This window comes from Pteropus vampyrus, unplaced genomic scaffold (assembly GCF_000151845.1).
Source record: "Pteropus vampyrus isolate Shadow unplaced genomic scaffold, Pvam_2.0 Scaffold130, whole genome shotgun sequence".
Classification (NCBI taxonomy): Eukaryota; Metazoa; Chordata; class Mammalia; order Chiroptera; family Pteropodidae; genus Pteropus; species Pteropus vampyrus.
Window position 1 is genome coordinate 4,486,442 of NW_011888911.1, and position 13,894 is coordinate 4,500,335.

Consider the following 13,894-nt stretch of genomic DNA (forward strand, 5'->3'; position numbering starts at 1 on the left):
AAGAATGTTACAGTAAGAAGCTGGCCCTGAGTTTTTGTCTTTCCTAAGCAACCTACTGTATATGAAAGGACCACTCCTGGTCCTTTGCTGGAGGCACACTCCTCTGCTTACGCAAGAGGTGGACTCTCTTGGTGGGCCTTCTGGGACACAGTTGGGTCACCTGGAACAAAAGTCCTGGTCCTTACTGCAGTAGCCTGGCCTGCAAACCTACTGCTTGCTACACAGTGTCTTCTCCAACCTTGGTTAGCCAACTTGGCAGGACCCCTAATAAAGTTGCAGCTTTCTGGTCCACCTACAGGGAGTCTGACCCAGTCTCATTCATACAGAAGGCCCAGCAACTCCTTGTAAGGGGGCTCCCCAGCATATGATTAGGTTAGCAGAATTGGAGACCATTGCATTGGTATTGCAGGGCTCTCTGCCTCAAAACGTCCACTTCTAATCAGACATATGAGCTGCCCATGGACGTGTAACCCGTTCCACTCATAGCCTCCACTCCTTTGACCAGTCTGCTACTGTGCTCAAAACGCCCTTTTAGCCTCCACTTCCAGCCTGGGTTCCCTCAAGAGGTCATCCCGCGTCCTAGACACTCCACCCCCAACACGTAACGCCCAGCCAACCCCAGTTATTTTGTAAGTTCACCTCCGCCCCCGAGTGTGCACTGTAGCAGAACTGGCAGCTTCGCTGCACAGTTGCTCAATATGTGCTTAAAATGAACCCAATCTTTGAGATTTATGAAAATAACAGCTACTGGAAAGAATCGGCCGTTTCAGAAACGGCCAACTTAATGTGGCCGTGCAGCCCGGGACGCCCGCCGCACACCGGGGGGGTCACGCTTGCTGTCTGCACTGTAGCGGAGATGGCTCTGCGCAGAGCTTTCCTACCTTTCCCGCACGCCCTCAGCCTTCCTGGACTCCGCCCCTTCGCGCGAGCCCCGCCCCCGGCTGTTATTGGCTGCCCCACCCGGACGTCCTGTTTGTTGGTGCGTCCCAAGGAGGTGGGCGAGTATTTAAGTCGTCAGATCTCGGAATGACGATTTCTTTGCGCGGTTTTCATTGGCTAGCAGGCTGAGGCGGTGTTCGACACTCTCCCGGACATGGCTGACGGCAGTGGCTGGAGGGTAAGTGTGTTGAGAGCGGGGGCCTCGTCGGACTGGGTGACTGGCTTAAGTGAGCCCATTTCCGGGGAGGGGGTGGATGGGGTTCCGGGGCGGGCAGCGCAGCGGCCTCCGGCTTAGGTGCGCCTTTCGCCGCAGCCGCCGCGCCCCTGCGAGGCCTACCGCGCGGAGTGGAAGCTCTGCCGCAGTGCTGGACACTTTCTGCACCACTACTACGTCCACGGTGAGCGGCCGGCCTGCGAGCAGTGGCGGCGCGACCTGGACAGCTGCCGTGCGTGGGAAGAGCACCAGAGCGCCGAGGCCCAGGTGCGCTGGGGAGGCCGGGGGTGGCGCTCTGCCTGCCGGGGTGCATTGCTGGGCGTCCGAGTGCACAGGCCTCCCCTCCCCACATTCCAGGCCCCGGGACTCTAGAGTTGCACTGCCGGCGTCCTACCTCTTTTTATGCTTCCTTTCTTTCGAGAAATACCTAAAATTATTATATTAATAGGGCTTTCAGACACTGAAAGACAAAGCAAGGAGGGGAGTAGAGTGGTTTGGAAAGAGGAGGGGCCCCCTAACAGTGTTAAGGTCGTCAGCCAACCTACACAGGTGATATTGCTGAAGTCCCGAAAAACTAGGAACCAGCCTTAGCAGATTTCACCCAGCCTCGGGGTTACGACTGAAGAACGAAGGCCAGGTGCTGGAGCAGAAGGGTGGGCAATAAAGGGATAGGGTATGAGGCTGGAGAGGTGCAGAGACCTGGTGGGCCTTTAAAAAGGGTTTAGGTTCTAGCCTAGACGTGTGCTGGGAAGCAAGATTTAATTATGCCTTTAAAAGGTCTGTTTGGCTGCCAAGATGAGAGAATACATTATGGAGGGACCCAGAGACCAGTAGGGAGGTGGTTCTGGTTGTCGATGTATTCAGCAGATATTTATCATGTTGGGCACTCTTGGGGATACAGGAATGATGAGAACAGAGCCCCTGTTCTACCATCTACATTCTAGAGTATGGTGGTGCCTTTAAGCTGTTGTGGGTGGTGAGTTTGAGAGAAGCTGTGAGGGTGCTGTGCTCATAGGGAGTGCCTGGGGAAGAGGAGCCTGCAGGGCTGATGGCTGCTTCAACGTTGTTATTATTCAAACAGACAAAATGATGTGGAAACCAAGCTTCTGTATAAAAGAAAATGATGACAAGTCCATAATAAGTGGAATTCCAAAAAAAAAAAAAAAAAAAAAAAGGGCTTGTAGCCTATATGGCAAGAGATTAATAACCTTAATGTATGTATGAGCTTATATACATCAATAAGAAAAATGGGGGTGATTTCAGAATAGAAAAGTTGGCAAAGGACTTGAAGGTATTCAAAAATAAAACCAAATGACAATAAGTGGTTTCTGCCTACTGGAATGTCAGGAGTGTCGATAGGAGTTTGGAGAGTCAGACGTCCTTGTGAAGTGTTGGTGGAGTGTCAGGTATTCTTTTTGTCTAAATATCAGATGAACCCCTTTTGACCCCACGGTTTTACTTCTGGAAGTTTATCCTAGGTAAGTAATTGAGTAACAGAGCACAGTTAAAAGTTCAGAATGTCCATTTTTTGTGTCCCTGTTGTTATAGTGCAAAAATTGAAAGTGTTCTAAATTCCACTGGTAGACATTTGACCAAATAACTCAGTCCACACACAGTGGAGTACTACACTAAAAACAATAGATAGTAATGTATTTTAGGATGGAAGGGTACCTACAGTATATTGCTCAATGATAAAAGCAGGAAGTATACACTAACCAGTAGATTATTCTATCTTTAGGAAAATGTGATAGCTCTAAAATTTGGGCCTAAAATTGTGTTGGGAAGTTATTAACTGCCTCAGGGAGAGGTCTGGGAGTCTCATTTTGTACTTTGCATTTCTGATCACTTTTTAAATAAGAACAAAAACATCTGAGGCAATAGAGCTTAAGTGAAGACAAATAGACAGATAAGGTGAAATTAATATGTCTAAAGTGGCCAGTGTAGTGTCTGGCATTTATTAAGCACCCGCCATGGTTGTGATATACTGCCCTGTGTTTATTTTGCGGGGAGAGTGGCAGAAGCCTGTGGGTTGAGTGGCACCTGTTGTCTGGACTCCTCACCTGTCCAGGGCTCCCTGAGCATGTGTCTCTTGTCTTATTTTCCTCCCTCTGGCCACTTTTTCAGACTCTTGTCTCTCCTTCCAACTCAGCCTGCAGCTGGTCTCAGCAGGTAACCTGCTTAGGTCAACCAAAGGTATCAAGCTCTGAGGCCCAAGAGTTACTGGGACAAATCCACAATAAGTGGGCCCATTTTTCAAATTTTCTCAAATTATGGTGATTTACACAATAGAGTTGACCCTTGAACAACGTAGATTTGAATTGCATGGGCCCACTTATTGCAGATTTTTAAGTGTAGCTGAGCAGTTCAAACCTGTGTTGTTCAAAGGTCAACTGTATTTTCAATCTGCAGTTGGGAATCTGTGTATGCAGAGGGCCGGCTCAAGTTATTTGCAGATTTTCAACTGCGCAACTGGTTGGCGCCCCTAACCCCCATGTTCAAGGGTCAATTGTAGTTTTTACCAGTAGCTTGGGAGAAAGAATGATCTAGATCTGTGTGTACTAATATGCAACAATCGCCAAGGTGTATTAGGTGGAAGCAGAGTTTTGGAGTGGTATGTACCATACACTGTATTTGGGAGGATGCTGACAGGAAGAGAGGTACAAGAGCCATGTGAGGTGGGAAGTGACCAGGGTCTCCTTTACACAGCGGTCCCTCTGTGAGAGCGAGCGTGCGAGAGTCCGGGCTGCACGGAAGCACTCCCTGGTGTGGACTCTGAGGCAGAGCCCCCCTGCAGACTGGCATCTCCCTCTGCCACAGGAGGAGAAAGACGAGTGACAAGTGCCCCCGCATGGCTTCCTCTGGTCTGTTTCAAGTGGGGCTGTTGCACGACGCTAAGGACAGTGACTGGCCCACACATTCTACTGGGTACCTAGGAGCTTCTGCCTGGCTTGGAACATGGGGCCCAACATATCCACCTCTACTTGCACACCCCTCACCTGCATTCAGGGTGCCCCACTGCTTCTATGCTCCGGAAGACAATTTCACCCACTGCACAGCTTCCAGGAAGCCAAGCATCACTGTAAATTGCTATGAGCAGCAAGGTCGGGCTGACTCATGCTCTTCACTGGGGACAACAGCACAGGAAATGGCTGTCCTGAGGTCTGGAATTCCCAGGTAAATTCTCGAGTGGTAACCCTGACTGGTGTGGACATGTAGAGGGGTCAGAATGAAGTAGCTAAGTGGTGTGCTGCCGTGAATATGTATCTGGCTCTGGCGTAGTGATGACCATGCATTACCAGCTACTGATGTTCACACTTGGCTATGGCCCACTCGCTCAGTTCTTCTGCAGATACAGGCAACGTGGACCTCTGGATCAGCACGCTGTACCTACTAGGCTCACAATAGGTAAGATTCCGGTCTTTAAGAAACGCACACAGCTATAGAACACACCACTTTGCATAAAAAGGGTTCATGGACATTTAAGAAACCCAAGCCCATGACTCATGGAATTTTGGTCTGCTTTTCTTAAAATTTATTCTGATCATTTTCAGAAAATGTGGACTATGTCAAAGCCATTTTACATATTAGATTCCAAATAGAAGCTGAAAATTAAATCTACAGTTTAATTGTTGAAATTGTTAGATATTGCATCTGACATCTGTTGTGCTTGGAGTGTTAGAATTTTGTATGCTTATACTGGTGTAGCTGTTTTAAAAATATATGTATATAAAGCAACAAGAACTCTAGTTCTCAAAGAGGTCTTATTATTACTCATAAAATGATTTAGCATCTTGTGGCTTCATAGCAGGCCCCATGTATGGTGCTAAGGGCCAGGCTGGCAACGTGCCCAGTACCCTGCCCACTCTATTCCTGGGTAGCAGGACTCATTGGGTCTTAGTACATCTCTCATGACTGGGCCCCAACCTGGCCACAGGTGGTGGGTCAGACATCTTTTAACTCATTCTTTGGGGCAAAATAATGCATCACTTCAGGAAGGCATACATTAAAGAATAAAATGTCCCCTCATATGCATTTTCTCCTGTGTGTCCCAAGAGTCCCTGTGATTGCAGGTATGAGTTGGGGGGGTGCACATAAGACCCCATGATCCCCTCCGTGTGCATGTACCTGTGAATGGTGGGGGGCACACATAGGACCCCAGACCCATTCCCAGTGTATATCTGAGTGGGGGGGGGGTGCAGAGGACCCCGGGAGTAGAAGCAAGTATAAAGAAGAACCAGGGTACCCCCATCCCAGTGGGTAGCTTTGATGTGTCTGAGCCAACCAGGGCATCTCCCTTGTGGCTGTATGCTTTCACGAGCATTTCTGGCCAAGGAAGAAAGAGGGAAGAATTCTACAAGTTTTCTCTTCACTCTGAAACATGGAAGGGACATTTGAATTCTGTGATTTGCAGGTGATGCCTGAAATTGCAGTAGCTTCCTTGGGTTCCTGGGTTGGGCAGGAAAAGCCTGGGAGCAGCAACCAACACTGCACTCCTGAGGGGCTCTCTGCACGGGAGCCACATTCCCCGTCATCAGCAGGGCTGAGGGCTGCCTGAGCTAAATGCTATGTTAGGAGGTTCTATTCCTTCTTGGCTACTCAGTGAGTCCCAAATTGACAGATAATCATTGCTCTGGACAGAATGTTCCTGCATCTGCTCCTGTGTTCAACCCTTCACAACATCTGAGCACCCGCTACATGCTGGGCAGGGTGTGAGACTTTGGGATCACACCTTGAAATGGACAAGTTACCTTCAAACAGTTGCAGTTGTAGTTTAGGGGACTGACAAGTGTTCTATGTTATGATCTGGTACATACAGAATATATTGTGGTTTGTTTTAAATCTAAGCAGTCACTCTTTATCTTAAGTAGGTACAAAATGGTCAATAACTTGGATTTAAAAAATAAAAATGACAAGAACAGACTTGGTTATTTCAAAAGCAAAAGACTATAATAAGTAAAACAAGCTTCATAAAACTGTCCTTGTCTATAGTGTGTGTGATACACTGACATGTTCAGTGCCATTGAAAATAAACTGTTGTACAGTCAGCAAATTGGATGAAACTTGAGGAAATTTTACTGAGTTAAAAAAAATCTTAAAAGGATATATGTGGCATGGTCCCATTGGTGTAACAATGGAGAACTGATGTTAATTATAAAAATGGAGACTGGTTACTGGTGCCAGGGTTATGCATGGGAGGAGTGGGTGTGGCTATTAAGGGGTGGTGATAGTATCTTGACTGGTGGTTCCAGAGGGCTATGTGTATGATAAAATTGTGTGGCACACACATAGATGAGTGCAGACAAAACAGGACCTCTGAATATGCTGTGGGCTGTACCGGTATCAGTCTCTGGGTACTGACACAACTATGGCGTGTAAGATGTTAACACTGGGAGATGCCCACAGCACTTCCCTGCATGTTTTTTGCAACCTTCTTTGAATCTGTAATTCAAAATAAAAAGTTAAAACTGCTGGCCCTGACCCACTGAATTGATTATAAAACCTACCATTTCAAAAGCAGTACCACCAAGCACCTGCGATGGGCAGGGAGGTGGGGAAGGCCTCAGTCTGAGCCTGGGCCTGGATGAGGAACCTCAAACTATGCAAAGCAGAGGAGTGTGTGTGAGTGAGTGAGGGGGGTGTTGTGGACACAGGCCATGAGCAATAACTGCCATGTGCTGATGAGGGCTGTAAGCTATGATCAAGGGTCTGGATATGATTCTTGGGGTGGTGGGTAGCCAACCTTGCATCTTACAGAGACCTCTGGCTGCTGACAAGAAGGATCTGGGGTGAGAGTGCCCAATGTAGACAGCAGTTGGCTGCTACATGGAACAGGCAAAAGATGACAAAGGTTTAGACCTTTGCACTGAGTTCATAAAAAGTGGCTGGATTCAGCATTTATTTCTAGGTTGAGCCAAAGGACTGAGATTCCTTAGGCAATGCTTTTATGCAGTAATAACAAATTTGTTAGTTTTTAAACCAAAAGTGAACCGCATATTAAGACAATTTAACTTCTTATTCAAAAGAAATGTTTCCCTGGTTTATCTGTACTAAGGTAGTGAAGAACCCAAAACTTTCCTGGGGTGATGATGCAAGTCACGAGTAGCAATGGACCCTCACTGTCATAGGCTGAATTGTTCCCCCACATTCCTGTGTTGAAGCTATAACCCCCTGTATATCTGAGACTATATTTGGAGATAGGGTCCTTAGAGAAGTTAAAATGAGGTCATCGGGGTAGGCCATAATCCAATATGACTGGTGTCCTTAAGAGATTAGGACAGAGGCACAGAGGGATAATATGTGAGGACACAGTGAAAAGGTGGCCATCTGCAGGCTGAGAGGCCTTCAGAGAAACCAACCCTGCTTTTACCTTGATCTTGGGAATTCTAGCTTCCAGAACTGTGAGAAATAAATGTCTGTTTCAACTATGCAGTCTGTGGCATTTTGTTTTGGCAGCCCCAGCACATTAATACAGTCACCATTCCAGATTAACAACACTTGAATAAAAGAGTTCTTAGCCCCAGGTGTCACCCTCCTAGGCAACATAGCAACTTTGTTAACTAGTGTGTCTCTGGCTTGCTCCACTCTCTTCAGCCTCCCTCCCCAGCTTAAAACAAAGCTGGCCCTGCCCAAAATGTGAGGAAGTGCGTGTTCTCCATCTGCCCCACCCAGGAAGGGCCTGCCTCTTCTCTGCCCACTTGTGCAGACAACACACAGCACATAGCCTGCACCATCCTTCACCTCTGCTCCTCGGGGTTACTTTTTGCCTCCTGTTGGTGGCATCTGCCCCACACAATTGGAATCTTCCTTTTTACTGGGGGTGGGGGAAGGAATGGGCAAGTCTTGGTCATCTTCCCAGGACCAGATAAGGAAGGGGAGCATCTCTCACCCACATCCATCCTCAGGTGAATTAATTTGGACTCTAACATAAGATAGACACTTGATTAAACTTACATTTATTCACAGCATGCTTAATTCTGTGACAAGAAGGCTTGAGCCTTGGTTGTTCTGGATCTCAAAGGCAGTGTGTTTAGGCAGCTGCCTGCAGCTCTACCTCTTGAACTCCACCTGTGTGTACACCTTGGTGATGTCGTGGTACCTGCCTTCAGGGGGCTGGTAGCTGGAGACCGGTGGCGTGTAATCTGGCCCTTCTCTCTCAAAGGGGAACAGACTTGGGTCCCGCTTGATGGCCTCTGCATGGAGCTCTGGGGATGTGAGTTGCAGCTCCTGAAGAGCTTCCTGCTGGGCCTTAAGCATGGACTTGATAGCATCCCTTTCCATCTTATGCTCTTGCTGCTTGTACAGGGACCACTTCTTCAGAAGCAAAGCTCTCCGCTCACTCTCCTCAAAGGAGAGCTCTACCTGAGGCCGCTGTCTGGGAACACAAATTCAGGTGTGAAGCTGGGGAGCACTGACATTGCTGACCAGGGAGTCTGGGTGATGCATATGGCCCAAGCATCCTCACTGCTAGACACAGATGGAACTCAGGAAAGCAAGTCAAAGTTTAGGACAAGTTAAGGAATGGAATGTTAAATGTGGTGGCAGCTGCAATTGATGCTGGAAACCGGTGCTATCTGCTTTACATGGAGACAAGAGAGTGACACTCTGAGGAGACAATGGTGGCACTTCCTCTCCCCCAGGCAGATACTACCATTGGTGAGAGGTGACTTTGGAGAAAAGTGAAATGGTATAATGAATGGACACCAAAATCCCAGGGAGTCGAGCCTGTATCAGCCCTGGAGTACCAAAAAAGCATCTACTGTGTACCACTTATATGGCGAGGTGCTGCTTTATAAATGGCACACATTTTTTATAAGAAGACAGAAACCCTGCCAACCCTGCACACAACGCATCTCAACTATGAGCATCTTCATCACAAAGCAAGAGGCTTAGGGTTTTCTATTACCAGGATAGGCAAGGAATGCAGACCCAAGGCCCAAATCATCAGTCACAGCTACAACTTCTCATGAAAAAGAGCAACAGTGTGAACTTTTGATACAAACTCAGCCAAGCTTCTGGCCTGGCTTATCAAACAATTCAGAGTTTCTTTCTCACATTAAGCCATTCGAGAGCATCACCCAGGACTTCTTTCTCTGACTCCCATGAGACACGATCAAGGAGAAAAAGACTCAAACCAAGGCCAAGTCAGTCCAAGGCTACTGACCCCTTCTAATCACTGGCATGAACTGCAGAGAAAACTACCTGAACGTGATGGAACTCCTTTGCCCTGAGGACCTTAACCCTAGAGGACTCTTACCTCACTTTATCCAAGAATTTCACAGGTGTAATAAAATCTTCAATAGGAATTAGCTCCTGGCTAGCTTTTTCCAGTCGCCGGATCCTCTTTTTCAAACGGTCCTTTACTGCTTGGTCTTTTTTAGGATCTATCTTCTTTTTCTTTCGCAGAGGTTCTGCTCTAATGGATAAAACAAACATTAAACATTTTCCTCTTCAGTCTCACAAACATGCTGGGAGACATGGCACTGAAGTGCCCCAAACTTTTAGTGAGCTCTTCACTGTGGAAAGAACTGTGCATGGTCCTGACCTCATAGGCAGAGTGTGGCAGGGAGATGGCCTCCACCCCAGGATCCTTGTGAGACCGTGTGGGCACTGTCAATGCAGGAAGGGGTGGAAAAGCTTCATGGGGCATAAATTAAGGGGAAGTGCTCATCGTTAGTGCTGGAATTCAGGTGTGTGTTGGGATTGCACTGCAAAGTGAAAATACCAAACTGATGAATTAGTTCATTGCATCTTAAATAGATTTGTGATTTATAAAAATGATTTGAGTAAGAATAAGAGAGACAACACAATAAAAGTGACATGCCCCTACTTTTTGGGATTTCTTAACAAATTTCCCCATGCTGGAGCATTAATAAAAGTCTGATTTACTCTCAGGACCACATCTGTGGTGATAATTAACTATTAAGAATAATCAATCCTCTAGCATCAAGACCAAGTTTCATGAATAAAGTCCTGAGAAAGCATCCAGAGTTCCAGGTGGAAAATCTGGTTCTCCTTCTCTCACTTCTCCAGGGAGTCAGAAATGGAAAGCCCATAGAGAAACAGAAGTTTATGCTTTGCCCTTTAAAAAGCACAGGAATCCATTCAAGGTTAATTAAGTTTTACTTAAATTACTTTTACATTTAATTTTTGTCTTCTGTTAGACACAACAGAATATTTGAAAAGTCAGAAAAACATCTGCCTAAATTTTACTGAGAAACTCTGTAGGCTATTAATTTTGCAAACCAAATAGCGAAGTCTTGCTTTGTTCTGTTCATGTCCACATCTGTCTCCCCCGGACACCCCCATAGAGGCAGATGCACATATGAGTTTACCTCATAGGAATGAGTTCCCAGAAAGAGAACAATGAAGCTCGCTGGTGGGTGTCTCTAATCTGTGTCTGCCAAGTTCCCAGCAGCCTGAAAGAGATAAGAGTATGCATAAATATCTGATTCTCCCCCATTAAACAGGAAAAGAAAAAAATCCCCTATCAAGTCAGAGGGCACTTGGGCAGTCCCTGTTCGACAAGAGTCCTCGGGTTTTCATCCACAGGAAGAGATGAGATCAGCCGGCTTATTCCTTAGATATCCTTGGACCTGGGCGACCGAAGTGGGAGCGCAGGCGAGGCCCGGGCCTGCCGGCACGGAGTTCCCCGCGCGCTCCCCCGGCACCGCGAGACCCGTCCGAAGTCCGCACTCACCAGCGCTGCGAGAGCACAGCACGCGCGGTAGCTCCCAGCACCGCGGCGGCCATGGGCTGTAAGGCTCTCGACCGCTGCTTCCGCGAACGCAGCTCTACAGCTCTGCAGCTCGGCCCGCGGTGCCTCGCGCCACGGTCCGGCAGTCCTGTCACTCCGCACGCTCGCGTTCCGGCCACGGAGGGGCAGGCGCACGTGTGGCCCCGCCCTGACGTAGTCCCGCCCCACACATCCCGACAGCGCGCGGGCACGCCCGGAGCGCAGTTGGAGATCTCCTTTCCGTCTCCGCCCGGCTTCGAAAGCTCTTCCATGCAGCCCGCATATTCCCGCCAGTCGCTCCCCTAGCTTGTGGGCTTTGTGCTTCTGCAAGGGCCAAGGACCCCGCAGTGCAGCCAGAGTGGCCGAGGGGGCGTCCTTATATTCCTCCAGGTCTAAGTGTTCAAGTCTGAAAACGGCCCCGATCTTCCAATAAACGCGTCCACTTCGGCCTCCCCCACGACTCTCCCCGAGGCTGGCTCATCTGCCTGCATTCCTTCAAGCCCAGAACCTCGGTCACCCTCGGGTGGCTGCACTCTGGCGCCAGCACGTGGCCTGGCGCTCACGAGATGCCCAAAAAACGTGTGTCGATGAATGACAGATGCTAGTTAATTAGTCGGACTCGGAACCGGCGAGGTAGAGCTGGAGAAAGGCCTTGCATTCCACCTCGACCCTGTCTGCCAACGCCGGCCTGGGCTGCAACTCGAGGACCCGCTCGCCCGCCGTGGTCCCAGCCGGCCCTCTTTCATCGGCGGCTGCACCGCGGCCGGACCCGAAGCGGAGCCGCCCTTCCCTGCCTCTTCTCGGGAGGGGCCCGGGCGGCCCCGTCCGCGCGGGGAGAGGTTTCCCGCCGGGGCGATTTGGCAGGTGCGCGCCGTGACTTCCGGCGTTGCCCGGGAGCCGCCGGAGGAGGAGCGGTGCAGGGGATGCGGCTGTGGCGGCGGCGGTGGCGGCCGAGCTCGGAGGGCGGCTGTGGCAGCGGCCTGGGGCGCGGGCCTGCCATGGCGTGGCGGCATTGAGGGCGCGGGGCGGGCGGCGCGGGGAGGAACCGGCGGCGGTGGCTCCATGGCCCGGGCGCGCTGAGGGACGCGGCTCTCGCCTCAGCCCGGCGGCCGAACAATGAAGCTCCTGAAGCCGACCTGAGTCAACCACAATGGTGAGTGAGCGCAAGGATCGAGGGAGGCTCAGTCGGAAGCATATCGGGGGTCTGGAGTCGGGTCAGAACCGCGCGCAGGCCCTGCCCGCCTCTCTCTCTACGCTCGGTGTCCCAGTGCCAGAGCTGCGGGACCGGAGGGAACGGACTTTGTCCTCGGCGCGGGGAGACCAGCGAACCCGGGCACGTGCTCTTCTTGGCCGTAGCGAGGTATGCCTCCGCCCCCAGTACTTGGGCAGAGCCCTTGGCCGCCCACCCGTGGTTCGTGGAAGCGCCGCGGCCTGCCTCCAGGGAGCGGCCCTTGAGCACCAGCCAGCTCCTGCCACTCGTCTGCATCAGCCAGGATGTGCTCAGATGGTCCAGTGTGTGTAACCGGGGTGCCATCCCCCTTGTGGCCTTTCAGTGGCGGGGTGAAGACCTGAAATTTTCACGTTTCTGCTCTGCTGTAGCGGCAGTTACCGCCCCTGCTGAGACCTTGATCTGGTGACAGTGCCCTCACTTGGGGGACTATGGCTCGGGGCTGAGGTCCCCCAGCCGAAGGAACCACGTTTATGCTGAGCTGGGGGCATTTAGATGGCTTGGGTTGGTGCCCATAAGGCACAGGTGTGTTCTAGGAAGAGGGGCTTCCTTAGCTCTGCGGCAGTGGCCCCAAAGCACACCCTGGGTGAAGACTCTTCCAGTCCTCAGGTTGAGAACAGACTGGTATATAGAAGTCTGTGGCAACCAGCAGTTTTGTCATAGTTCTACCTTGTTGGCACAACTGCTGCAGGAATTAGTCCTAGCTCCCCAGAGGTGAGGGAGAGAGCACCCATTTTCTTCCTGACAGCAGTGAAGCCCAGGGAACGTTCCTCCAGCATAAGGCCTGTAGCCCTTATTCCAGCCAGCCTGTCTACTGATAGGCAAAGGGTCACCCTGATTCTGTCATGTACCTCATTTCTACTTTGCAGTGAAACTAGAAGGAGCTATAGTTTTCTTTTAGAGGGAGTGCATGCTTTTGCACCCTATGGGTGTACTTTTCAGTTTGAACCTCATCTTAGGTTGCTCTTTACTACTGCAGCTGAGCTGAACTGAATGTCTATGTTCTTCGGGTCAGAAATGCTCTCCCTTTCCATCCTCTTGTGTGACATCTTTCTAATTTTTCGGGGCCCAGGTGAGGTCACCTTTTCCTTTTGTTACCATTTCTCCTGAGTTACTCCACTAGATGTGCTCTGTCCCTATGGGTGTACTTTCCATATGCCCCTAGGGCAGAGACTGCCTCGTGTCCCTCTATTCCCTGCTACACTCAGCAGTGCCTTTCACATAAAGGGTGTATGATAAATGTTGGCTAAAACAGATAAAGCTGAGGTTTCTGTAATTTATGAAGACACCACTAGGTTTACTGTGCCTGAAAGCAAAAGCTGTGAACTTTAGTTTCATTTTTCCTGTGTTGATCTCCAAGAGCGTTTCCTGATAGGTAGTATGCAGATCTTTCCCTGGAGAACTGGGCAATTATTCAGTAATTATAAATTATAGTGCTTATGAATCAGGAAAGGAAAATTTTCATTATGAACTAGTTTGCTGTGTAAGTGAAGATCTAAAAGAATTTTTATTTTAAAATAAAAATTTCGCTTAGATTAGTTTGTATAGTCAGTCTATCCTTCTCCAGTCTCTGGTCTACTTTCTGCCATATAATTTCTAACTTTGTGATAAGTTCCTTTGTAGGACTGAAGTTTTGTTCTGTGTTAAGGATAAGAGACTTAAGCAATTTATCTAAGTACAAAACAAGCGAGAGTCTACAACCAGGCCAGCAGCCAAATGTCCCAGCGTGGCAGAGTGGACAGAGCAGTAGGCCCTAGCCTCTTGTTGCTGCGGCCTCTCC

General features: G+C 49.5%; 3 protein-coding genes across 5 annotated transcripts in view; 2 read left to right on the forward strand and 1 right to left on the reverse strand.

Annotated features, from left to right (window-relative positions):
- Positions 1–976: 976 nt before the first annotated feature.
- Positions 977–6,624, forward strand: CUNH22orf39 (chromosome unknown C22orf39 homolog). Its single transcript, XM_011367204.2, has 3 exons — positions 977–1,117; positions 1,253–1,420; positions 3,860–6,624. The coding sequence occupies exons 1-3, from the start codon at positions 1,094–1,096 to the stop codon at positions 3,986–3,988; spliced, it is 321 nt and encodes a 106-aa protein (XP_011365506.1). The 5' UTR covers positions 977–1,093; the 3' UTR covers positions 3,989–6,624.
- A 1,465-nt stretch (positions 6,625–8,089) lies between these two features.
- On the reverse strand, positions 8,090–11,173 carry MRPL40 (mitochondrial ribosomal protein L40). 2 transcript variants are annotated; one of them, XM_023534729.1, is made up of 5 exons: positions 10,851–10,865; positions 10,486–10,569; positions 9,696–9,858; positions 9,408–9,566; positions 8,090–8,525 (listed from the first exon to the last, which is right to left on the reverse strand). In XM_023534729.1, the coding sequence occupies exons 3-5, from the start codon at positions 9,698–9,700 to the stop codon at positions 8,201–8,203; spliced, it is 489 nt and encodes a 162-aa protein (XP_023390497.1). In that variant the 5' UTR covers positions 9,701–9,858; positions 10,486–10,569; positions 10,851–10,865; the 3' UTR covers positions 8,090–8,200. The 2 variants fall into 2 exon arrangements, with proteins under 2 accessions (XP_023390497.1, XP_011365508.1); XM_011367206.2 differs by lacking the exon at positions 9,696–9,858 and having other exon boundaries at positions 10,851–11,173.
- A 94-nt stretch (positions 11,174–11,267) lies between these two features.
- Positions 11,268–13,894, forward strand: part of LOC105296855 (protein HIRA) — an 80,526-nt gene continuing 77,899 nt past the window's right edge. For both annotated transcript variants that reach the window (XM_023534725.1, XM_011367207.2), the window contains exon 1: positions 11,268–12,039. The gene's annotated coding sequence lies outside the window, so the exon portion shown is untranslated. The remainder of the gene's footprint in view (positions 12,040–13,894) is intronic.

Bases quoted from the DNA above. Each gene is read 5' to 3' on its own strand.
- MRPL40 (XM_011367206.2), bottom strand. From the start codon at position 11,158: ATGGAAGAGCTTTCGAAGCCGGGCGGAGACGGAAAGGAGATCTCCAAC. The intron at 9,567-10,485 runs GTAAACTCATAT...TTTATCCATTAG, and splicing joins TGGGAACTCATTCCTATGAG to AGCAGAACCTCTGCGAAAGA. The intron at 8,526-9,407 runs GTAAGAGTCCTC...TTGTGTTCCCAG, and splicing joins AAATTCTTGGATAAAGTGAG to ACAGCGGCCTCAGGTAGAGC.
- CUNH22orf39 (XM_011367204.2), top strand. From the start codon at position 1,094: ATGGCTGACGGCAGTGGCTGGAGG. The intron at 1,118-1,252 runs GTAAGTGTGTTG...CTTTCGCCGCAG, and splicing joins CTGACGGCAGTGGCTGGAGG to CCGCCGCGCCCCTGCGAGGC. The intron at 1,421-3,859 runs GTGCGCTGGGGA...TCCTTTACACAG, and splicing joins ACCAGAGCGCCGAGGCCCAG to CGGTCCCTCTGTGAGAGCGA.